At 40.7% G+C, this 27371-nt stretch overlaps 1 protein-coding gene across 1 annotated transcript in view; it reads right to left on the reverse strand.

The window, feature by feature from the left end:
• The window catches only part of LOC102376224 (piezo-type mechanosensitive ion channel component 2-like), a 518739-nt gene that overhangs the window by 149905 nt on the left and 341463 nt on the right, over positions 1-27371 (reverse strand). The window contains 7 exon segments of the mRNA XM_025212438.1: positions 1283-1409; positions 6200-6436; positions 8610-8749; positions 9263-9401; positions 10640-10678; positions 14582-14713; positions 24210-24378. Coding sequence (XP_025068223.1) covers positions 1283-1409; positions 6200-6436; positions 8610-8749; positions 9263-9401; positions 10640-10678; positions 14582-14713; positions 24210-24378 — 983 coding nt within the window.

The following is a 27371-nucleotide window of genomic DNA, read 5'->3' on the forward strand; positions in this document are numbered from 1 at the left end:
TCTTGGCAAAGTCATGGCTCTTAACATCTTTTCCAGGCCTAGTTCTGACTTCATTTGCATTAGTTTAACAAGAGAAAAACTGCTCCTTACTGAAATTAGTAGACCAAAGCTGCTGTTTTGTAAGTGCAGCTCCTATGAAAATCACAGGGCATGGATAAAGGACATATTTACACAGCTATAATTGACCTATAAACTCATGCAGAAAAGAACAGATGGATCTCACCCAATCCAGTGTAGAATTAACTGTGAAAGAAAAAGGAGCAAATCTACACCAGGATAAATTATGCTGGTATATAATTCATATGCCCACACCCTATCCTGGGGTTGTCATTTGCACAAAGAAAACAAGTTACTGCTTATTTTCTTATTACCTAGTGGTAAGGCACTATAATAACCACCTACTGCATTCAGTTAGACCAGGACAGCTACACATCTGCCCACTATGGATCCTGGTATAATTTACATTGGCAGACAAAACCAATGTAAATTATACCAGTGTGATCTTGTCATTTTTCCAGGTCCACTGACCAACTCTTTCTAGGTAAGCTCTTCTTCTATTTTTAAATGCTGCTAACAGAGTTTTTTTGTTTGTCTTTTTATTTCTTATTATTATTATTAGAAAGTTTTGCTGTAGCTGTCATTTCATTCACCTATTTTAAATAGATGCCATTTATTGCAGTTGAATTGTAAAAAAGTGTTGTATTATTTAACGTAATGGGTGCAGACAGAAGTGCAGCTCCCAGCTGTAACTCAGAACAATTTCTGCAAAGTGTTCTGAGTTACAGCATTACCCCAGACCAAACAGAAGTTCACTACTGATTCCAGGGGAGGGCTAAAAACCCCACAGACTGAACTCCCTCTGCTCCCTTTCCCCCCTCCCATTCTGAAAACAGTGACAGGCTGGGAGCTGGCAGACACAAGTTACAGAAGACGCTATGTTTTGAAACATCTTTATCTGATACCTCATGCAATGTGGGGTCAGATTTTCACCCGATCAGCCATTTCTGAAGCTGCTTGCAGCCATGCACTTGTGTTTTGTCACGGCTATAAACTCCTTTCTGTGGCCAGAACAGGAGCAAATCATCACTTCTATCTGCACCCTATATGTATTATTTGGTGTAAGCTCTTTTATTATATTACTCAAGAGATCTGCTATGCAAGGTTTAACAACATCTAGTTCAATCAATAACAGATGCAACTGCTAATTATTTTTGCAATAAGAAAGGTACCCATAGGCTCTATCACCTTTGGAAGGACTTAGTTAAATTAGATGTGGCTTTACCTTTCTCTTCATTTTCTTCATCACTGCCAATTTTGACCTCAGATAAAGATGCTTCTTTTAGCTGAAGTGCTTTCTTCTCTGTGAGGTGTTGCCTAAGCAGTAGCCAGAAAGTAATCGTGAAAAGAATCTGCAAGCAAAAACCAAAACAAAAACAAGAGACACAGACTAATTGTGCATTCTACATTCTGCTAATAGTAACAGATATTCTCAAACTGCTTTCATGCCTTCATTTTCACTATGGAACAAAAACAGCAACAATACAGCCATTGCCAAAGTGCATGGTCCTGGAAGCTAGGTCATTTGGACAATGTATGGTATTAAAAACAATCTTATTTTACTTGAGTGTACAATCCATTTGGGTGGGACAATACTGACTTTATATCCTGAAACCTTTATAAGTAGCTTGCTTTTTCAGCCTCCAATTTATTCTCTTCTAATTACCCTGTCACACAAACCTTGTTACTTTAGTAGCTGAGCACCTTTTCAGTAGTGCATTGAACAATATGAGCAGTATCTATTTGTGTTTGTCACTTTCAGCACTCCCCAGGAGTAGAAATCTGTGCAACAGATTGGGATGTTTTATTAGTTTTATTTTTAGTATATTTATAGAATAAAATATTTTGCTGAGTATATTATAGAAGGCAAAGTCAAAGAAATGCACCTTCTTTTTAGAGTAGAGATAATAATATGTTTGAAGGTTTTTAGCACTATGAGGTGATACCTTTATTATTACATAACAACAAGGTACCTTATAAATAAATTAAGTCCTTTAACAAAGAGTAAACTTCTGTGTTTTGTACGCTGCCAAGTTCAACAGGTCTAATACTGAGAGAGACTTTATCCTAAATTCACTGAAGGCAATGTTCCCATTGATTTCAAGTGGTGCAGAAGCATGCTTCACTTCATTGCTTTATCAAGCAAAAAAGATTTATATATTAAAGAAGAGATATAAAAAGAACATAACATTCATATGACTGTAAAGATGAAGTGGAACAGCACTGTACCCCTGCTGCTGACAAGGCTGATAATGTCAGGGAAAAATAGACATCAATGGTTTTCATCTAATGGGAAAGTTAAGTGATGGTGGCAAGGAGAGGTTTCACACAGGCAAGCAGCTGCTTTCAAGGGCCTTATGCACAAGGTAAACACAACAAGGAGGATCCTCTCATGCTATAAATTGCTTTAGCTACATTAATATACCCAGAAGCTCTGAGACTTCCCACAGGCCAGTGGCCGCTGCTATGCAGTTTTCAACACAATACAGCACACATCTGTAGTGTGCTGATTGAGCTGTCTTTTCTAGTTGCATTTGCCCACAAAAAAATGTGTGCAGAGGAAACTGTGGAGTGTTCAATTCTCTTTTTCCACTGACTACATCATTAAATTGCTATTTAAATCTAAAGGGTGCATTTTATCTAGTCTAATGAATCAGGCAGGCATCTTCCCTTAGTTTTATAGGTGCAATTAAATTGTCCTTTATACATGATAACTTCACTTTCCTGATAACAGATTTAAACAAGACATTCCATGATGCAGCTAATCAACATTTATTGCAAACAAGTTCGCAATATACTAAGGCACTTACATTCCCTTGAGAGAGATTAAAAAAAAAAACCCTGTATAAATTAGCCAACAGAATCTCTTGACCACTTACTCTCTCACAAACATTGAAACTGCCCTGCCTTCTATCTTTAGAGGAGAGAAAGAGAACACCTCTTTATTAGGGCTGCGCAAAGCTTTGGTCCCTGATTTGATTCGGCAGAAATTCGGCCCGATTCAGTGGCCAAACCTCTGAATCCAAATTGAATCAGAGGACCCATTAATCTCTCCGAAACGAATTGGAATCCTCCGATTCGGCTGTGAATGCTGTGATGCTGGGGTGCATGCAGCATCCCACAGGAGCATGGAAGGCTCCCCAGTGTGCTCAGCAGCAGACCTGGCAGTGGACCAGAAGCACTTCCAGTCCACTTCTGGGTCTGCCGGAGAGTGCGCGGGGAGCCCTCCCCCCCCACCCCTGTGCCTCCCTAGCTCAGTGACTAGTACTTCCTGGGTCTGGGTGGGCACCTAGGGGTTTGGCCTAGGGGCACTGCCAAGCAGGAAATACAGATACAGCATCTTTTCAAGTAGAAATAAGGGGACATCACAATGGAAAGGTTCACTTAACTCTAAGAAAATGGTGCCAGACTTACACACTCTGTGAGATGCCCCTTGGGTACTTAACAAAGCAGCTTGCATTAGGAACTCACTTTCCCCCACTAAAGAGAAGCAGTAGGGGTCTAGCAAACTTGAGGTGGCTACCAGCCAATTTTGTGGGCAGACCACGAGGCTGGCAGCCATTTTTGGGGCCAAGTGCAGCAGGCCCCCCATACCTCTGATTGGCCAAGGGGCCCTGGTAGTCCTTCCCCTTGCCACAGTGGTCAGGAGGACTGCTGGTTCCCCAAAGGGAGCCAGCATTTTATTTTGGTAATTTTTTTTTTCCAGGGAACTCACCAACAGTGTGGAGCTTGTGCTTTTTTGTGCAGCTTGAGGTTTTTTATGGAGCCTGCCTGAAATCATGGTATCCATGAAAATTGCAAAATTGCGATTTTAGTAGGTCCCTAACAATTTGCCAAATGGAGTGCATTTGGTGAAGGTTTCAAGATTGTGAAAAAAATTGTGTGCAAAAATTGTCAGGAAGTGAGACTAGCAAATTATTTTATTTGTGACATGGGGGTGCAGACAGAAGTTATATTTCTTGTGCAACTGGACCCCTGAAACACTCTACAGCTGTGCTGTGACACATGCACGTCTGCAGAGCACTTTAAAAGTGAATGATTGCATGAAAAATTAACCCTCAAATGAGGGATCAGATGAAGGTACTCCGAAGTGGAGAACCTTAGGGAACTTGTGTTCCCTATGGTCAATCTGTCAGCGCAATCAGGGTTAGGGTAATAGCAAAACACCATGAGTTAAAGCAGGGACCTGCACATCTGTCAGCACCCAGAATGATATATTCTGGGTACCAGATACAAGCAGGGAGGTTACTCCAATTCAGTGTAATTTCAGTGCGTCAGAGCAGACTTGATTAACTGAGTCTGCTGGAGTCTTGCAATTAATGTGCTCCAGCAGCCTCCCGCATCTTGTGTTTCAGTGTTCTCATGCTTCAAAATGGTGGCAGGGGCATTTTATCTAAAACTCGGTTGACAAGTCTCTCTAATTAAAGTGCCCCCTTCCCCCCTCTCCACACACACACTCTCAGAGTATGTATAAAAACACCCTAAAGCTCAGTTCAACAATGCTTGTGCCTAATTTTAAGCTTTTGAGTAGTTGTAGTAGCTCCAGTGAGCTAACTTACATGCTTAAAGTTAGGTAAGAACTCTGTTGAACAAGGGCCAGAGTTACTTAATCTATTCTTCTGAAACATAATTTTCAAGTATTTTGATGTAGACAAAGGAACTCCAGCTAATTTTCTCAAGTAAAAAAAACTGCTGACCTTTGATGCATAATCTACTTTTTCCACCCCTCCCATGATACAGACTGTGAAATTCAAGTTGAGACATACCTGACATATCATGGATGTACAAATACAGCAAGAGAGGCACTTAAGAACAAAACCTAATGATTAACTGAATTTTATAACACCTTTTATTCAATTGTTGACAAATGCCCAGGTGCTTTTTTATTCATAAGATTGTTTATGGACAGCAAATAGATCATGGATAAATGCACAAATAAATATTCCTGAGAATACTTGAATTAGAAATCTTCTCACAGTCATTTTGAAAAGGTATTATTATTATTATTATTATTATTATTATTATTATTCTGCACAAAATAAATTTATCTAATGATTATTTGTGGTTGGGGATAATTTGAAAAGCAAAAAATTACTAAGGGCTGAACATATAGAGTGTGGGCCAAACTCCCTGGATATTTAAATCAATAGGGAGTTTGACCAGATTTACCAGGAGGCTGTATTTACAGTTTTGAATTCCATTGGCTCCATGCAGAACAGCTTGGCTAACATGTTCATAAATGATTTGAGACATGTCTGGAGTTGTAAGAGTTACAGTTGGCAAGCCGGCCAAATCATTACCAATTGACCAGTCACTTGACTGCATATTTTTTGACCAGTCAAAGATTATAGCGATTTTACAAAAGAACCCCAAAACAAACAGAAAACCCCTACATTTTGTAGTTTTTGTGACAGAAATATTATTTTTTTTATTGTTTTTGACACATTTCTTAATGGAAAATGTGTGCTTTTTCTGTGTATAATTTGGACCTATTGGCAATTTGTTTTACAATTTTTGACCGATATTTGATCGGTAAATTGACCAAACTTTATTTGACTGGTCAAATATCCATCCCTAGTAAGAGCTGAGGTCTAACAAGATAAAAATGCTGCCACACCAGAAATGGTGCTAATAATGTAGCCTATGCCAGAAGGTAAAAAGGAGGAAGAACCATTCTATGGAAGTCTGTTGTATTCAGAAAAAGAGGATAGCAAAGAAATGTGGCACTGAGTTTTCACCTATACGAACCAATGCAATTGATAAGACAAAAAGACATAAGACATATATACATATACAAAGAGTTCTAATTAAATAAAAGCTGTCTCATGATTGCTTATGTATTATAAAGCCAAACACCCTTTCTATTTTCTCTCTGATGAGAACCAATTTATACCATCCTCTAGACACACTAAGAATTTATCAGAAATGTTCATTTTTGTATTTGACTTGTAAAGAAAAAGGAAGATTCTGCCATTTTATTTTTAACTATTTTCCCCATACTGTAGACCTGCTGCCTTGCAAAATTATGCGTTATAGTGAAGATCCCTTCTCTATAGAGACCTGCACATTTTTATTGATGACTATTGCACTTTGCCCAGTCCTTTAACAAATCACAGATATTTTGTAAACCGATTACACCTACCTTAGATGCTAGTTCCCCAGGTGCCTTCCTTACTAAAAAGTCTACAATTTCTGGAAGCTCATGATTATGGAGATTAATACTCCAGATATATTGTAACATTAACAGTAGATTTCCATAAACAACCATGAATGGTGAACTGATCATAGCATATTTCCTTCGATTACGAATCATCCAAAGTGTACAGGACCAGATCAATAACACAAAAGTCAACCAGCTGTGATATGTGATACTCCAAGCCTTAGGAAGGAAAAAAGAAAAAGAAATGTTTCCTGCATATTCAATACATCCAGTTAAACTTAACAGCACTTCTTTACCCAACACACTGTTCACAATATATTTTCATTGCTGTGACACTGCCATTTATGTTAATTAGAATTGCAGTGGCCAGCCATAGCAAATCCCTAGGATAACTGGTTGTATTCCTAGGAAAATCTCAGTTGAGACAATCTTTCCTTGTAAGATGTTATACCTAGGTACTTTAGTGGAACCATTAGTTCAGGTCTCCCAGAATTCATTGGTAACTGTAGAACTTGTTTCAATTTCACTCATAGACAAAGGAGTAGACTGAGGGCATGACCATGTAACAATAGCAGTGAAGATGCAGATGGAAAAGACTTTGGCATGATCTAGCAATATGTGTGTGCCCACAAAGCCCCCAACAGGCTTATACTGTTTTGCTGAAGTCCCTTGCTGTCAGGGCTGTATTAACCCTTCAGTGGTCCCTAGGCACACAAACTCGTGGGCCCCTACTTACTTCTGTATATTTATATTACTTTTTCACTCAATTATAATATGTAAAATCAGCACAACTTGGCCCCTTCTTTACTTTTAAAGGGCTTTGTAAAATTATGTTATTAATTTGCAGCTAGATTCAGATCTCAGCTACATACAGGGTAACTCCAAAGTATCTTATTCAATAGCGTGTTTCATTTCCATTTTATTACAAACAAGGAATTATTATTATTAGATAAATATGATTGAATATTTTAATTAAGGTTGGACCATACAGACTTGGCTTGTCCTGAACTGATATAATGTCCTTTCGTGTCATCAGGAATCACTGATACATTATTCTTCCATTGAGATATGAAATAATACCAGGTGTAATGGGCCAAATTTGGCTATAGTGTAAGTGGGACTTACACCAGAAATGAATTTAGCCCAGGACCCTTAACATAGGGTATTAAGTGACGTTAACTCTTCAGAGTTGACGTCTCAATGCAAGACTCTGAAAAGTAATATTTAGCTCCATTTTTTACACTGACAGATTTAAATTCTGAATTTAATTTTAAAATAATTAGACAATATGTTTAACAGATACTGGAAAACAAAACCCAGAATTTTGTGGCACTATGAAAGTGACTACTTACTAACATCTCAAAAAGTACCAAATCAGATCCAGATTTGCAGTCTGTTATGTTTAGTTTATTACCAGAGACTTTTCCTACTAGAAGACAGCAAATAAAAGTCTTAAACCATAAAAAGATTATTTTTATATTACTCCCTTGAAACAAAAAGGAGTCAAACTAATTTGTTTCTGTTAGTTTTAATACAAAATTGGGCCAAGAAACTTCATAGGAAATTGAAATCCAGTTGAATATTTTTCAAAATAGTAAAGCCAGAGCCTGCACTGTAAATGCAGATAGAGAAATAATTACCATGTTAAGAACTTGCTACAGTACAAACTAAAGGTATTTGCACAAACTGGATTTTTTTCCAAAGCTGCAGGTGGTATCATTTCAAAATGTTAGCACAAAGTTATATTTTCTTTTAGATATTTTTCAATCAGTATTTATAACTTGATTTTAAAAAAGAGTTTAAATTGGATGCATACACTAGAAGCCACGTTTATGTTTACCACATGACTTTACTCCTGCATAAAATGTCCAAATTGAGTAAAAATGTGAATATCAACCAATACCAAAACCTGAGAACCAGGGAGTTTTCTGACCTATAAGCACATACTATGATCCCAATCCAATCATGGAGCCCTTGCACCTAAAACCCTGTCTTCTGCCCTGTCATGACTATGTTGTAGGACTAGAGAATAACTTTGCACATAATTGCACTCAATGGCTTCAGATATCAAGTCAAGATTTTACAATCTTTAAAGAAAATGCCACTGAAAAACTGCCCCTCAGTAAAACACTTAGAAGAGGACCTTACTCATAACAGAAGGGATGTATTTGGTAGCTGTGGTGGTCTGAGACAAAAAGAAATGCAAAAATGTAGAACTCTTGGTTCAGAGATGATACCTTTTATTAAATGCTTGTATTAAACGTTATCATCCCTGAACCAAGAGTTCTACATTTTTGCATTTCATAGCAGGAGTTAATTTCTAGACTTGGCCAAGCTCTATAATTGGACTTTATGTACCTTCACAACTCAGTTATTCTTGACAGATACCTACCATCATTGCAATCAGAGCACAAATGTAACTTTGCTTCATGATAAAATGGAATACAGAAACCATGGCATGGACTTTTGCATTTTCTTTTTCTTCCTCAATAAATTCTTCCCCCTCCTCTTCTTCCTCCTCCTCTTTCTTTTCTAAGTAGAAAAAAATTCTTACATTGCAATTCATACAAGTCTAAAAACAATGGTTGAAACACACATCCAGACCTGGAGTCCTTGCTCAAGATAAGTAAACCGTGAAGTATCTAACCAATTTTATTTCAGTACACTAAACTCATTAGGGAACGCCACATGACAGAATGTTGTGCTACTGCCATAGTACTCATCCAGGTCAATGTCAGTAATTTTGGTAGCAAGACAATGATGTGAGTCACAGAAAAAAATCTACATATGCAGAATTCATCCAAAGTAAGGTAAGGCTTTTTAGTAAAAGTGCTGATGGATAAACATGGGGACAGTATTTTGGAAACTGTGTGTGTGCCTATGGCATGATTCAGGGGATGTGCAAGTCATTTGGGAGTCATTGCTTTGGAAGCAGTTTCTTATCTTTCAATATGAAAAGCAACTTAGCAAAAAGTATACGAGCAATTAATGTAATAAGAGAGTAAAGAGTAAGCACAGGTTAATTCCCAAATTAGCTTTTACTACCTGACATATCATCTGATGGTTCCCATTTATATTGTGGTGTTGAGTACATATCGGCTTTGGCTGGTCCGTTCTCCATGGGAAGTGTGGGGTGAATAGTGTGATAATCTACAGGAGTTCCATTCACTGTTACCAGCAAGACCTGCCAGGTGAGGATTGGAGAAAGGCATTCCTTTTACAAAAGCTTCTGAGAGCTGTATACCTATTACCATGCTTCTTCTAGTACTGTTCTTAATATATTAAAGAAATTGAATATGCAATTTCTTGTTTCTTCTGGCAAATAATTAGCAAGTTTAAATAAACAAAATTTTGGAGAATCAAGGGAATCCTCAGTGTAATTAGGTGATGGGGAATAAGATCCTGTTTTAGATAACAGAGAGGCTTGTAACACAAGTTATAGGCTAGTCAAAGGTTTCTTTCTATCAATACCTTACTTAATGAAGCCTACATCTTAAAAAAAATAGGAAGCCTTGCAAGGTTGGAGTCTTACTATGGAACATGACAATAATTATCCATATGTTAATTGTAGAAATCCTGAATCTGTACAGGGGTTCCTTTCAGCTCTATGACAGTTCCAAGAACAATTTTTGGAAAACCATTTTAAGCTAATAAATTGACATTGACTTTACAGAATTTTCTTTAACAGACCTGTAACAACAATTTTCACTTTTATATAGTACATCCCATTACATCACAAGTTTATCTCTCTTTTTTAATTTTTACAAACATTACTTAAATCCCCATATCACTGCTGTGAGTTCAAAAGCTATGAAAATGAAAGGTATAATTGATCTGCATTTTAAAATTATTAGGATGGTCTGTGTTCATTACCATTAGTAAAACGCATTTTTTGGCTTTTTATTGTCCATTGCTTATGCCACTTGCTAGCACTAACTGAATTTTCCTTCCTGTAATGTTTGTTTCAATAGAGATTCAGACTTTCTATCATTACAAAATACAATTCAAGTATAGCGTAAGTCATTCCAACAGGGCCACTGCGCACACACTTAAAATACGCAACACCTGAGTTGTATCAAGTTTTAAGGTAGCTTCTTAAAAAGAAGAGTTGAATGCTCTGCTTAAAATGCAATGAAATAGGGAAGATCCTTTACTAGTTGGTGCAATGTTGGTCATTCTGTTGTGAATTAGTAAGTTTAAATACATCAAGGAAATTCTTATTTAAGTAATAGGTAACGGAACATGGTCTCATTTTAGGTAGTATGGAGGTTTGAATAAGCAAGACTGTAGTGTAAATGATACGTTAATCAAAAGAACAGAACCTTTTAATAGTTTCAGTACATTTGTCTACCATCAATGGAATCCATTTTTAAGTCATTTATGTTAATAAAAATAAATTGCAAAAACTGATAGTATACTAACATCTGATGGCTTGTATTCGTCTTGGGTCATTGACAGAAGCTGCAAAAAGCAATGCAAGGACAGAATATTAATGAAGCAGCGTAGCTCAAGCATTAATATGTTTAACAGATTTAATATACACATGCAGATTTTCTGATCCTCTCAAGAGATTTGTTTTGAATGAATCAATAAGAATTTTTTAAGAGGCCAACAGAATTGTACATTATGATCAATGAAATGATATCCATTGTACTGTATCATAATTCCAAATCCGACTGTGCAGTTACTACAGTATCCTAAAACACACTCATACTCAACCTCCTGTACCACCACATCACCTACTTCAGTACAGTATAAACCAGTTACAAAGCTGCAGGTGAGGTGTGCAGCCACATAATTCATGCAAATGGAACTAGTTATTCACTAAATCCCCTTGGTTTCAGTGCTACAGTCACAGTCTAAGGCAATATAAACATACCTGCTAGTCCATGCAGAACAGCTTGCTCTCAGCTTTTTTCATTTTACTAATGATCATTGCATTGTTACGCAGGACATATGCTCAGTCTTGGGTGCTTTTACCTGATTAAGGCTTCTTACATTGTTATTCAAAGTGCTTTGCTTCTAACAGAAGTCTTGAAATGGACAGGACCTATTCAACCTAAAGGCTGTTAGCAGGACAGCACTGACAGCAGCTGAGATGGGCTAGAAGAATTAACTACACACTCCACATCTCGGGCAATTTTCTACTTGCCAAATGAGCCCACGACATGCGATTTACACTTACATTACATGTGGTTTACAAACGATTTTCTATTGAGCAAGTAAAGATACTCCTGTATAGGTAATCAGTACCACATGCAGTCATACATACATATGTGTTTATTATAATCAGATCTATAATGAAGTGTAAGCCATAAAAACATATATAAACTTTAAGGCCCCATTTGCCAATCTTTTTTTTTCATCAAATCTGCCCTCTTAAATAAAGATGGCAGGAATGGGCTCTTGCTATAGCACATGACAAGATTGTGTTAAGCAAAATGATACTATCATATCAGTCACATTTTATTGCCTTAGATTTTTCACTGTAAGTCAGTGGTGCTCAACCTCTTGGTTCCACAGGCTGGAGGATTGGTGTGGGACCAGTCTGCAGGCCAGATATGGTCCCACATGCCAGGACTGCTCCCTGAGCTGCCTCTGCTTGGCCACAGTGCTGCCAGACTGAGTTTCATGCTGCTGAATCGGGCTCCATACCACTCCCCTCAGCCCCATGCTACTGGATTGGCCCCCATTCTACCCCCATACTGTCTGGCCCCCTACTGGATCGGGCCCTGTGCTGCCTCTGGTGGGCCCTGTGCTGCCAGATTGGGCTCCATGCTGTCTGCACTTGGCTTCATGCTGCCTCTGTTGAGGCCCACACTGCCAGGTTGACCCCTGCGCTGCCTTCAGCCAGCCCATGCACTTTGAGATTGGACCATTGGCCACCTCCACTGGCTCCTATGTGCCCATATTGGGCCCCATGCTGCCTCTGCCCAGCCCTGTACACCTGGATCAGGTCCTGTGCCACTTCTGCTTTGTCCCACGCACCCAGTGTAGCATACAGGGGTCTACTATCCAGCTTTCAGGGCTCCCCACAGGTCCACAAATTTGGCAGCAGGGGACTAGCAGCTAATGCTACCACACTGTTGCTGCCAGTTTTTGGATCCATGAGGAACTTGATGGTGCCATGGGCCAGATGTGGCCTGCAGGCTGGGGTTTGAGCTCCCTTGGTCTAAGTGAAACTTTGTATAGAACCACTGTAGGTGTTTCTTATCCATTTTCTAATAATGATGACAGGACTACCTGACAAAAATTATGTATGTAAAAAATCATCAGCTCCTCTTGAGAAAGATGTTTATCTTAGTGTGTAACTCTAATCTAGCTCTCCTCTCTACCTAGATCTTTCACCTGCGTTTAGGGTTCATAGTCTTGTATTTATACTCAACTCTGATGTCTCCTGCTCTTCCCATGTCTGTAAATGTCCCTATCTCTGACTGCTTGCATTGCACTGCCTCACCTCCCTCTCTGCTGCACCCCCCATTCATGCCTTCAACTCCTCTGTTAGATGACTGCATCTTCGTTCTCCATATCTTTCTCAGGTGGGCCTAAAATCCAGCATGCACAGAGTGCTGCCCTCTTCTGACACCACCTCCATGAGATGCCATTTCAGGATTTGGTTCAATACTGCTTTCCTTGTGTACAACTCCTACACAGACTTGTTTGTGACTCTCCTGTTGATCTGGTCCTCCTTCTTTACTTTCTTTGTTCCTGTCCCTCTTTTCATACAAGCCTCATCTGCTTATTATTCAAATCTTACAGTCATTCATTTCAGAGCCACCTTCTCTGAAGCTTCTGCCATTTGAAGCAGGCTTATGCCATCTCTTCATTCCACTAATCCTATGACTACATTTTCAGCTGAAAACATTTTCTCTCATGCCTTTACTTTAGAAAGGCTGTCTGCTGCAATTGTTTTATATTGTAAATGTGTTACATACACACTGGAGCTCTGAAAATCTGACAGCATTTGTCTGAAGGTATTCAATTCATAAGAAATAATGTATCCTATCTGATAACTGACTTTTTGTTAGTTGTTTGAGTTACCAGCTTTCCAGCTTACATAATATGAAGCTGGGAAGACTTCAAACATATGTCTTCTGTTGGCTTTTCTATAATAGCCAGGCAAAGCTATAGAAGTATTAAAGTTTCCATTGAAATTATTAGACATAGAAATACAGAAATGTGTTTGCTGCTATAGTGGATATAGTTCAGAGCTGTAAGCAATGTTTATTTATTATTATGGGGTGTGTGTAGACGAAATGGGGGCCCTAAATTGAAGTGGTGACTTTTTAAAAACTGCTTCAATTTAGGGCTCTTTAAACCCGTGTCATGCACACACACACACACATTTACCTGCCTCTCCGGCGGTGGGGAAGGGAGGCTAGCTGCTGGCGGGCAGAACGGTCCCTGGGCTGCGGGGGAAGAGGGGGAACTGGTACTTCCCTCTGTGGCAGTGCTGTCCCTCTCCAGGTAGCACCCGCCTGCAGGCACCTGGCTCAGGTGGTCCCGGGGGGCACCACAGCCACAGAGGGAAGCACTGGGTCCCCATGCAGCTCAGGCAGGCAGGCAGGCTCCAGGGGGGAAAAAAAAAGATCAGCATTGCTGCTTTTCTTGGGCGGAGCCTGCCTTCCCAGGCTGCTACCAGGCTTCCAGCAGGGTTTCCTGCAGAGCCTGAGATGCATGGAGCCCAGTGCTTTGCTGCACAGCTGCAGGGGCAGCAGAGGAATTTTAGTTTGCTGCTCCCCAAGTCATTTAAGGTGTGTTACGCCACCGAATTTGCTACAGCAGCTGTGATTAATGCACAATACACCACTGACGCGAGCAAACACCAACACCATTAAAGCAGTGCAAAAGCATTTAGCTAACTTTAAAGTGTCGTGCACACATGCCCCTCATTTCATCTATACACGGCCATGATGTCCATGTAGTACTCTTGGAATTTGAGTATGTTACTATAAGGCTCAACTTAAACACTTCTGGACCCAAAATCTGGCTGCAGCTAGCCAAATGGGAATCCCCTCAAATTGATGAGCTGTGGACTTTCTGAGGTATACAACTTGTGCAGCTCTTTCTTATACTGGGCCGCCTTATTTATCCTGGAATGGGGGAGGCTGGGAGGGATTCATCTTCCCAGCCTGGCCCACAGACATACTGCTTCTACTGAATGTTAGAGAATAACAATATTTTTGCTCCACCCCATTCTTAGTCTTATCTGCTCATCACATACACATTTTTATTTGGAAACTAGAGCTCATTGCTCCCCCAATCCAGACATTAATTACAAAGTTAACAACAGAATGAGCTGTGCATTTGAAATATGCATTTGAAATATGTTTGATATAGGGAACCTGTTCTCCCAGCTCTTACTTTTCTCTCATCAGTTGGGTAGTGACTCGCATACCACAAACTGCGTCTTCTCTTCGCTTCCATTGGAGCTGAGCTGCAGGCTGGTTCTTTGTCTTCTTCCCTGTTATCAGATTTCTCTTCATCATCTGTCTCCTAAGTAATGTAAATGCCATAGTTAATAATGATTCCTAAGTGATAATTTTCCAAGATGAACACTAAGGTAACTAGATGCTCTTATTCCTTTAAAAAATATGTCTTGAAATATCTCTGAGCGTTTAACGTACTGTAGCTTTGATGAAGTGGTTTTATGAGGAGGACCCTTTTCAGAAATTGATGAGCGAGCTATAATTGCTATACCCATCAATATCAAGATGTTTCTTACAGGAGACCAAAAGTAAATAACCTTTTACCTTCTATCTTATGGAATAAACCAAGCCATAAACTATAATACAGATATATAAACAATTTAAAGCTAGATTTGCTGAAAGTAAAATCAATTGATCTCTGCTGTTTGACTGTCTGAATGTGCAGACAGCATCACATTGCTAAATTAATTGGCAAAGGAACTGAATGAAAAAATATATTTTCTAAGCATATTCAATAAGTATTTAAAGAGGAGAGACTAACCCAGTTCCTAATAACAGTAAGTGCCATACTGGATCAGACAAGGTACATCTACACTACTACCATTTTGTCTCTGATGATGGCCAGAACCAGAAGTTCAGGAGAGGTATACAGAATGTACAATTATGATATAATAATATGCCCATGGGGAAATTTTTCAATTCCCCATCTGTTAATACAGTATTTATTAAAATATAAGACAACCCTGAACGTAAGATGACCCCCCAGTAACTAGATCCCATGTATGGAAAACTGATAAATGTGCTATAATTTTCCAGTTATAGAATCTAATTATTGGAGGTTTGCCTTGAATTTGTCCCCTTCCCAATGCTACAGCAGGGAAAATAAATCTAAGGTGGGGGCGAGGTGGCCCCCTTGACCTTTGCCTCTACAACTTCTTCCCCTTGCAGCCCCTTACCTCCCCCTGTTCTCCCTCTGCACATGGAAGGGTGCAAGGAATTCCACAGGATGCCCAGTCCTGGAAGAAGGTGATGATGCTGCTCATTAGGTTTGTGCGAAGCGGCTAGTATTCACTTCAGATTTGGATTCGGCCGATTTGGGAGACAGTGATTCAATTTGATGATTCGAATCACTGTCTCAAATCGATTCAGCCAAATCTGATTTGGAGATTTGGCCGCCAATGAATTGGCCAAATCTCCGAATCAAACAAGACCCATTCCCTGCCCACTCTCCCAGCCCCATCAATGGCTGCCCTGCCCAGCCCCACCTCTTTTTAAAGAGCATCCCAGCTCTTAAAAAAAAAAAAAAAAAAAAAAAAAAGAGCCCGGAACTCACTGGTGGGAGGCAATTCCCAGTGTCCACCCCACCTCCCACTGCCCTGTGCTGCATGGAGGACTCTGCCACATGGTCCCTTCCCCTGCCCACCCTCTCGGCCCCATCAATGGCTGCCCCACCTGGCCCCAGTGTCCCAGCTCTTTAAAAAAAAAAAAAAAGTCCCACACTCATTGGCTCCTGCCAGAAGGAGGGGCAATCCCCACTGCCCCCCCACCAGCCCCACGCTGAATGGGGGGCTCTGCCATGAGCCCTCAGAAGCCCAAATGGCTGCTGCAGCATCTGGTGAGTGTGGGGCTTTTTCTTTTTTTTTTTTTTTTAGAAGACCTGAAAGCTGGGGCCAGGTGGGGCAACCATTGACGGGGCTGGGAGAGTGGCGGGGAATGGAAGCTCATGACACACAGCCCCCCATGCAGTGTGGGGAAGTAGGAGTCAGTGGGGATTCCCCCTCCATACACACACCTGACAGCAGCCAGTAATTGTGGGGCTTTTTTTTTTTTTTTTTTTAAGGTCCAGGGGGCCCCATGGCCCCCTACTTACTGACACAGAGTTCCTTGCAGCAGCGAGTGGGGACTGCCTGACTCTCTGAAGCTCTGAGCTTCAAATTGATTTGGACCTTTTTATTGGTCTCCCAGTTTGATTCGGATTTGGAGATTTGGCCACTGAATTGGGCCAAATCTCCTCTGAATTGAATCAGCACCCGAAGCTTCGCACAGCCCTACCGCTCATTCATAAGAAAGGTGAGCCAGATGACCCAAACAACTGGAGACCCACTGTCCTGTGCTCAACAACCTACAAGCTCTATGCAAGCTGTTTGGTGGCCCAGATCACAGACTGGACAGTGAGTAGAAAGGCTATCAGCCTGAGCCAGAAGGGCTTCCTGTCAAATGAAGGCTGCTGTGAACATACTTCATATTCCAGATGATGCTGGACAATGCTTGGAGGGCCAGAAGACAGTGTGTGGTGGCCTGGATGGACTTCTTCAATGCCTTTGCCTTCATGGCCCACTGCCATATCTTCAACACCCTCCAGGAGCTCAGGATACCAGACAGGACCATTGACCTTGTGCGGGAGCTCTATGATGGCTGTACTACCACCATCCGGTCATTGGAGGGCAAGATGCATGACATCCCCATCCAGTCTGGAGTGCAGCAGGGCTGCCTATTCAGCCCCATCATCTTCAACCTGGAGATGGAGCCATTCCTCTGAGCAGTGGTGGAAGGCCCTGGTAGACTTGACCTCTATGGTCAAGTTGTTCTCATCCCCTAATGCCAGCTGCATCACTGTGACCTCCCTCCCACCCCCACCATGAGGACCCTTCTGAAGAGGTTTCTGAAGGATGCCATCTGAGTGAAGTACACTGATGACCTGAGGGCAAAACCTGGCCAGGACAAAATCTTCAAACTCACTTCAAAGTGGGACATAAGTAATCACTTCATGCTCAGCGGGAGCTCACATGGTTCACAGACTGGTGCTTCATCCAGTGCACTCACCTCAACTGCCCACCGCCCAACAGCGCCATTCAGTATGGGAACCATGACAGGAGGTGCTGACACTGTGACTATGAGGCAGAAACTCTCCCCCATGTACTCTGTACCTGCAAGCCCCATGCTAGAGTATAGCAACTGCATTACAATGCCGTCCAGGACTGACTGGCCAAGGCCATCCTGCCTTCAGCAGGGACTGTCTCTATCAACTACACCAGTTGATAGACTGGACCCAATGATCTACAAGGTCCCTTCCAACCACTAACAGTCTCTGAATGAATCTGTGAACCATCCCAGGCTGCGAGAGCCAGCTGTTCTCGGACATCATTGTGACCAATGATGACAGCAAGTGCACTGTGATGGTAAATGTCATCATCCTGTTTGAGAACCGGGTGTGGCAAGCTTTCATCGAGGCCCAAAAATGGAAGTGAGAAAAGTACCATCCACTGGTGGACAACTTGGGGAGCCAGGGATATGACATGACAGTTGAGGTCCTGATTATTGGAGCATGGGACCCCAGCAATGAGAGCGTCCTGTGTGCCTGCCAAGCTGATACAGCACCCCATGGTATCCAACACCATCCAATGATTAAGGAACATCTATGTAGAACACATCATAGGACAGCACCAGTACATGGACCCCACCAGTCCTCCAGCCAAAAGCAGCATAGAGGGGACCATTTGACCATCCCCTCCCTGCTGTACTAAATCACCTCCAAGGACTTTTAATCCTAGACTCTTCCCCACTTCTGTAATTGTATCCCACATATTGTTACTTGTAAATGTATGTGTTTTCCAAAACACCTCCCTATTACAATGCAATACTGTTGTGCAGGGTCTCCTGTATATTTTCTGCTTTGTAAGCATCACACCCCCTCCCTCACATTCCTGTTCCCACTCCCTGCATGTTTCCTATGCAACTTAGTTGCATTCCCACCCCTACCCTCATTTTCTGCTATGTAACCCCCTGCTCAAGTATTTCTGTATTTCCTTGTGCCTTGAACCATGTTACTTGAACTTTAATATTTTATAATAAATTAAAATTTTTGGTATCAAGGAAAGGTATCAGGGCTGGCTCTGGCCCTCCTAGTACTGGTATTGCAGTACCTGCAGGCCCAGTGCCCGTTCTCTGTGGAGGACACACCTGCCTATTTATTTTTAAGGGACACACACACACACACACACACACACACACACACACACACACACTCCCATCAGCATGTTTGCCCAATATGGGCCATGTGTTTTATACTCATGCTCAGTGTTGGCTGCATTTAATCAGCTTCATAGTTGGTTTCCATTATTGAGCACAAGCTGCTTTTGGCAGCAGTTTAATGACAGACAATGTATTTCATGTGTTTTCCTTGTATACAAGTGGAAGACAAGGAGTGTTTTCACCCATGGTGATTGGGGGAAAAATGAGTAAATACAGTAGCTGGATTTTAATCTCAATGTTAGTAGCAATATTAGGAAAAGCTGTGTGGTAGTAGTTAACAAAACTGGAAGCAACAGAACCTGATTTTGTACTGCTGATATAGTCATTTCATAATTACCCTATAACTAAGCTAATCTCTGTGTAATTTATGGAATTTCTGGTTATTGAGAGCTGATCAGTACTGAGCCAAATTCTGACTTCATTAATATTGGCCCAATTTAGAAAACTATATATTTAGAAAATACTTTTGGGACGTAGGCACATTCTCAAGGGTTTTGCTGAACAGCACCTGAACCTATAGAAAGTATCAGCATCAACAGTGTTATTTCAGTGGTGTAAATTAGAACACATTTTTGCCTAACCAAGTGACCTTCCAGATTTTTTAAATCTCAGTGATTTGGGTGTAGAGGTTGAAACATATTTTGTCTGTCGGCTTTATGTTTTTTCAAGACTAGACACCTTTATTTCTATGTTTCAAATAAGGATTTAATTTGCTGCTTAAGAGACATCAACAGTGTTGCCTACTAAGTGGTTGGGCTTTACTTGGGCTTCTGATCACAACGTAGCAAAAGCATGCATAAAACCTTACTTCCCTCTGCATCCAAAAAACAAGATTTTCAAAGTTGGGACCTAGAAGTTAGGCTTTCATGGGAGCTCAGGATTTTTATTACTGAAAATCAGCCCATGTATTTAGGTATCTAGACCAGGCTATAGGGCTAAAAGCTGCAAAGCAGCCCCTGGGAACACCCTATGAAGATAACTTTAAGCACCTCTTTTCTAAAATCTTGGTCTGAATGAACAATAATTGTCAATTTATTTTTACTTCCCAACAACATAGTAGTACATTTTACACATAGATATATGTTTGTATTTACAATCTAAAGACCATTTCAACACAAAGTATAACAAACACATAATAAATTAATCCCAAGGTTCAAACAACTTGGCAGTGTTCCTTTCCTGGATTCAAAGCTTTAATATAAACATGCCCCAGAGAATACCATTTAGTTTGGCAACAGTAAGACCAAGCAAGCACCAAGAGTGCTGATGCACTAAACAATGGGTGTCTTTATAAATGCTCCAGGGTGGCCAAGTGGGCCACTAACTCCAGGTGGTAACTTGGAGGAAATACAAGATTGGCAATTGCCACTGCTGCCATTCTGGCTATTGCAAGTGTCCCAGCCACTGTCACTATCTAGGGTGTAAAATGGCTTGTTAGACTTTTGTTTGAAGTGTCTAAGATTTATAAAACATAACATAATTTTAGAGGTAGGAACTGCAACACTAAGTTCTGCATGAAAAAGAAGCCCTGGTACAAAGACAGAATTTGCCTTAAGCTTGCTTTTTTAACATTGTCCATTTATAAAAAATAGTTTAAAGACACATCCATCAATTTTTTAGTCCTCTAAAACTGTTGAGTTCTAAAGGCTCCATTTTAGTACTTAATACAATAAATATCTACTATTTGCAAGGCTTTTTTCCCCAACGAAATTATGCAGATGGCTGACCGTGGTAAGAAGTGGAATAGAGCAAGATAAAAAATAATAAAAATAGACCAGAAACAGGTAATATAATTCCTGATCACCGCATAGCACTATGCTTCAAGCTGTTTCACTTATGTTTTGTCAGCTCTTAAAGACTTGTGGGCAAATAAATTCAAAATTATTGCTACAGTTATTTAACCATATCTTCTGCCCAATTATACCCTCACACTTGACAATGTGATGTGAATTTGTAACAGGTAAGTTCTCTTTTTTCTTAGACTGAATGAATGATCTAACACAGTGGTGCTCAAATTTTTGGTCCATTGGGCCAGAGGAGTGACACAAGGCCTATCTATGGGCCAGACTGGACCCCAGGGCCTGACACCACCCCTTTCCTGCCCTGTGTACTAGGATTGGGCCCTGGGGGCAAGATGTCATTCTTTCCCACCCTTTGCACCTGGAGATTGGGTCCTTCGGGTCCAGAACTCCAACTGACACCTCCACCCAGCCCTGTATGCTTGGCACAAGCATCAGACCTAGCATGCATGGCCTGGAGTTCCCCATGGTTCAGAAGATTTGGCAGTAGGGAGGCAATACCACTGCTGCCCTGCTGCCAAATTTTCAGACCCATGGAGAGCCCTTTGGGACAAATGACATGGTGCTGTGGGTCAGATCTGGCCCATGGGCTGGAGGTTGATCATCCCTGATATGATATGGTGTTAAGTATGCCTCAAAAAGTAAGATGTGCTGATTGACTGAAAACAACCAAAAGCAATGTATTCATTCACCAGATTATTAAAACATTCATATTTTGCAATGTTATGATGCATTATCTGCTGCAATTGGAAAGCTCTTTCAATGCACTGCTCACTCTTTGCATTGTTTGATCGTTGACTTTGGTTTCTAGTTTTGCTTTATGCATAAACCAAAATAGACTAAAAGCTGATAGTCAAATAAACAGGACAAAATTAACTGAAGAGACAGTAAATTATTTTGTCCAATAGGAAAACACACTATTATCCAAAATGTGTGTAAAGCTAATATCTAATAAAGCAGAATTTATTGTACTGCTATCCAAACCCAAAAGGCTGAATATCATATTTTCTCACATGCAATGTGCACCTTTTTCTAACTATTGAGCTGCTGGAAATTGGGGTGCACATGATAATCAAGGAAATATGCTAACGACAGTTACTGTTACTTAAGCCTCTGCCAAGGGAACCTGAAAGCAAAGCTGCATGCTGGCTGTGGACACTTGCCCATCCCCCTGCCCTGAGACTCTACAAAAAATATCTCTATACAGGTTTCCCTTGCTTTATACTATAAATGTGTTCCTGGAAAACGGCGCATAATGCAAGTTCACATAAAGGAAACCCACTTTACAATGTAACAAAGAGAGATACATTCTAAGACTTCGACTGTACTGACCCCCAGACCCATTTCTACGACTTTTACAAGACAATTTTGGTATTCACCAACACAGATCCACACAGGATCTGTTCACCAAAGGCAGGTCCTGCCAGACCAACCTGATTGCATTTTACGACCAAGTAACTAAATTCTTGGATGATGGTGTCACTGTGGACATATTCTTTCTAGATTTTAAGAAGGCCTTTGACACTATCTCTCACCCCATCCTCATCAATAAATTAAGTGACTGCGGCATTGATGCCTGCACAGTTGGATGGGTAAAAAATTGGCTGATGGGGCGCACCCAGACAGTAGTGGTGGACGGGTTGTACTCAACCTGGCGAAATGTGAGCAGTGGGGTACCCCAGGGCTTGGTCCTCGGGCCTGCACTGTTTAACATCTTCATCAGCAACTTGGACAAGGGGGTGCAAAGCATGCTGTCCAAGTTTGCTGATGACACTAAGATGTGGGGCAAGGTGGACACACTTGAAGGGAGAGAGGGGCTGCAACTAGATTTAGACAGACTACAAAAGTGGGCAGACGAGAATAGGATGGGGTTCAACATAGACAAATGCAGGGTGCTGCACCTTGGGAGAAGGAATCCACAGCATACATACAGGCTGGGGAGTTCCCTTCTTGAAAGCACAGAGGTGGAAAGGGATCTTGGAGTCATTATTGACTCCAAGATGAACATGAGCCGCCAATGCCAGACCGCAGCCAGCAAGGCCAGCCATACCTTGTCGTGCATCCAAAGGTGCATCTCAAGCGCGTCCAGAGAGGTGATACTCCCCCTCTATGTGACTTTGGTCAGGCTGCAGTTGGAGTACTGTGTCCAGTACTGGGCGCTGCACTTCAAAAGGGATGTGGCCAGCCTGGAGAGGGTTCAGAGGGCCACCTGCTTGGTGAGAGGGCAGCAGGACAGGAGAGGCTACGAGGAGAGACTGAAGGACCTGAACCTGTTCAGCCTCAGCAAGAGGAGGCTGCCTACAAGCTCATCAGGGGGGATCAACAGCAAATAGGCAGAGCTCTTTTCTCCCTAGCACCACCTGGTGTGACGAGGAACAATGGTCATAAGCTGATGGAGAATAGGTTTAGGTAGGAGATTAGAAGGCACTATTTTACAGTTAGGATGGCCAAAATCTGGAACCAGCTTCCCAGGGAGGTGGTCCTTGCCCCTACCTTGGGCAAATTCAAGAGGAGGTTGGACGATCACCTGTCTGGGGTCTTGTGAACCCAGCACTCATTCCTGCCTGTGGCAGGGGGTCAGGCTAGATGATCTGTTCAGGTCCGTCCTGTCCCTAGCTACTATGAAACTATAGGAGACTATTTTGGTGCACTTCCCTCCCACAATGCACTGCACAAAGCAGCTGACTCCGGGTTTCCACCACACCAATCACATCAGAGTGAATTTATGTTGCATATAATGAATTTTTGGTATAAAAAGGGTCATCGCATAAGAGCAAATTTGTACATACAGAACCCGCATAGAGCAAGGGAAACCGGTATCTTAATTCTGCCTTTTAAAAATAAGGTGCGTATTTTATTTGGGACCATGTTCCATGCAACAAGTATGGTACATGAGGACAAATAAAAGCTAGGCCCAGACCAGTTCGCTAGAGAGAAGAAAATGTACAAGAAGCCTCTTTTTCCACTAGCACATCAATGCATATGGTGCTTTTCTAGTTCTTCTGTGCCAGCAGAGAGCTGCATATCCTGCTGCAGAACAAAATATCAAGACCGTATTTCCCAGCTTCCTGGATCTTCTGTTGGGGAATGAAGGCTGTGTACTGCCTCCCATAAATCACGCCTAAAATTGCCATAAAGTTTTTAAAAAATAACAAATCTTAAATCATTTAATTTGCTTCGGCTTCTGATGCTTTAGAATGCCCTTGGGGCCACACATTCAAACTTCTAGATACCAATATATGAGCTAGAAATGTCTTTCTTCCTCTTTCTTTCATAGTCAATAAAAAAATCTAAGAGACCTATGATAAAGCAGCAAGAGCATTAAAAGTTGCATCTGTTAGACAGTATTCTGTAGCAGTCAATACCTCTCAGCTCAATTTCCCTCATGCTAGGCAATAAATCCTTATGGAAGCTTTCAACTGCTCATTTTGAATTACCTAGACAGACAATATTGCCATGAGCTTTCTTGATTCAAAAGTAAGTTTTAAGGCACCAGTCCTATAGCCCTTACTCACATAAGTAATTCTATTGACTTCAATCACACTAAAAGATGCAAGACTAAACCCTGAAGGAATCAAATCAGAAACAGCATGCTCAAGATACAGATTCAAATTTTATACCACTGTAAGCAAGTGTCAGTAACAGAGTTTTACAGTCAGTAGTGAGAATTCATAAAGTTGTACTTTAGTAGCTTCATTTTCCTTACACATGAAAGTAACAAAATGTAATTACCTTTACTATGGGTTCTTGTAGCCAAAGGCGAATAAGAGTTGCTAGGGTATAGTACATCACCAACAATAAAATGGGGTTGACATAGTGATACCAGACGTTTTCTTCACGTGCTATGATCCTCCAGGTACTTGAACAGTTTGTTTGGACAATTGCAGAGACCCCAAATAACCTTAAAACAAAGAAAAATATGTTCAATAATAAATATTTAATTTAAAAATGTATTTAAAAGTAAAAATAATGCAAAGTTTCCTCTTGTCAATTTGCTTACTTTTTTTCAACTTGTGAAACACTATTTGCTCTTTGAAAAGGATCTTGTCTGAAATGTTAGCCAAAGCCAACATTTTCATTTCACAACTTTTCACTAAAAAAGTTTTTTCATTTCTTTCTTTTTTTTATGCAATAAAATAGGAGCATTATATCTTTACACTTATGTCAGCCAATAGAAAAAACACATGGGAAAAACCAAAAAGCAAGCATCATGGTAAGTCCATCCGTCGTGTCACAGTAGCACTCTGCCATTTGGTCTTCATTTAACAATTAACATTTAATACATTGTTCTTTGTAGTGAATTAAACTGCTGCACCTTTTCATTCAAGTCACTTAGCCCAGCATGTTATTGGTGGATAACTCTCATCATTAGTTTCAGCAAAGTCTACTGGTGCTTCAAAACTTAAACCTGCTAAGAGCTTAAATAAACGCACTGTCTTAAGAAACTAGACCCACTACTGAAAACACTTATGCATATGAATAATTCAACTGAATTCTGTACAGTTCTTGATAGAAAATGAAAATACTCAAGAAACATATTCTTGCTGTAAATGAACAGATCTCTGAGGAAAAAAGAAAAATTATTTGTGTCATGTCATATCAGTGACTATCCCCACGGAAAGCATGAGGCATTCCAGAGAAGGATTTTAAAATTATTGTTTTGCTTTGACCTTGTAAATATATTTTATGTAAGAATGACTGTTCATAGCTGAAATTACTGAAAAGGAAAGGGTGCTACACATGCACCCAATTTAAGACATCTTAAAATGGCAAATCAGCCATAAAAATGCTCTACATATAATGCAGGACATTTTAATAGATAGTTTGCATGGTGCCTTTAATTGAATGATATTGGAGTGGGGATTTTGACTGGGGTGTGATAACGCTTCTGCTTGTACTTAATTATGGAGTTCCTAGTTAGAGGATCATGCCCTTCCACTCAGGGTCATACCGATCACCATATTTGGGGTTAGGCAGGAATTTTACCCCATCATCAGACTGATATGGACTGAGGGTTTTTTGCCGTCCTTTGTAGTGGGGTCATGGTCCTCTGCCTGGTATCTCTTGAGTGTATATTAACAACCTTTTACAGAAGCAGGATGTTGGCTGCTGTGGTCCCCTTGCTTTGACTGTAGGTTACAGTGTTATTTGTTGTGTTGCATCAGGATTGATAGTAGTTTTATTAAGAGGCTAGTTTATGGATTTGTGTGGGATGGTTTGGATAGGAACAATCCTACCTCAGGGAGGGGTTTGGACTAGGTAACCTATGGAGGCCTGTGCTAGCCCTACTTTTCAATGATTCTATGAATATGCGGCAGGGCTCAGACTGTCAATCAGATGATTGTCAGCTCCAACCCTGGGCCCACACTGTGGTCCTAAATTGGCTGTGGTGCAGTCCGAGGGCAGGGCTGCCCATGAGCTGACTGTCAGCCCTGGAACCAACAATCTACTAACTACTGACCCTAGCCCCAGGACTGTACCAGGCCACCCTGGGCTGTGGACATTCAGCTTTCAATTTGTTGGTGCTTGAGGAGCCTGGGATTATGATCCCTGATCCCAAACCACACCTCTTGCTATACAAATATGGCACAGCAGAAGGCACAATTGTTAGCACTGGAGCTCAGGTGCCATGACACCTTTAAATGAGCCTATGCCAGGGGCCTAAGATAAATAATATTTGACCTGTAAACTTCTGAGCAATTAAATAATATGAAATAATCACTCAAATCTAGAGACTTCAACATAACTGAAGGTTATAAAAGAATCATTTTTGGACTGGCTGAGGGATGGAGAAGATAACCAGCAGTAGTATGTTTTTTTCTTTCCTAATTCAACGTCCTTGGAGGTCAATGGAAAGACTTCTTTTCACTTTTAATGACAGTTGAATTATGCCCTGATTCTGTGATACATTTGTGAAACAGAGTTGACAGAGTTGGATTATAAAGAAGCATTTAAAATGGTACAAAGATGGAGGCCTGTATTATGAAATATAGGAGAAAGGCAGAATGGCAGAAGGAGGATATGTCTGATCAGTGACAGACAAGAGATATGAATTTGTTTGACAGAGAGAGCAAGTTGTTTGACAATGATAGTAGAAATATTAACATAATAGACTTTAGAGCACATTTCGGTCAGAGGGCTCCAACCCACAATGTTAGATCCAAATCAGCTTGGATTCTGAGAGGGTGTAAATCTGGGCTATATCCAATCCTAACTGCTTTCCAATCATAGCACTTTTATTCTGTATGTAGAATTCTCTCTTTTTTTTTCCTACTTTCCAAACATGGGATCCACCCAAAAACAATTTTATGTTTTAAAGATTATGGCCACTGGTTCATGCTGATGATCAGAATGAGAAGTAAATGCTAAGTAATATGTTCAATAAAATGCTTTAGAACACTCTACTTGGAATTTAACAACATTTAGATATTGGTAATCTCTACCAATGTGGGTGTAATATCCATTCTTTAAGTTTTTCATTTAATAACATAAGACAGACATGTTTCAGGAAGTACATTTCTGTGTAACGCTGTATAGGGTGGTTAGTTGAAATGATCTGTTTTTAGTATTGAGGCTCAGTCATGCAGTGTCAGTGTCCCCCTTAGAAATTTAAAAATATATATTCAGTTTATCTAGATAAATAAAGATACATTCTTTTCTGTTCCAAAGAAGTCATAGTTCAGAAATCTTTAGTTAATCAGATAATTGTTCTATTAAATATCAAGTCAAGTCAGTCCTGGGGCCGCTGCAACCATTCGGACACCTTAAATTTTTTAAAAACCCTCCTCCACTCTGCCCTGTATTTAGCTAGCTTAGTGTACTGTAACTTGAAGTACTATCCAGCCCTTGATATTGGTTCCCCAGCACTTCTTGGGTCTACCTCTCATTCTCTTT

Source organism: Alligator sinensis, unplaced genomic scaffold (genome assembly GCF_000455745.1).
Source record: "Alligator sinensis unplaced genomic scaffold, ASM45574v1 scaffold480_1, whole genome shotgun sequence".
Classification (NCBI taxonomy): Eukaryota; Metazoa; Chordata; order Crocodylia; family Alligatoridae; genus Alligator; species Alligator sinensis.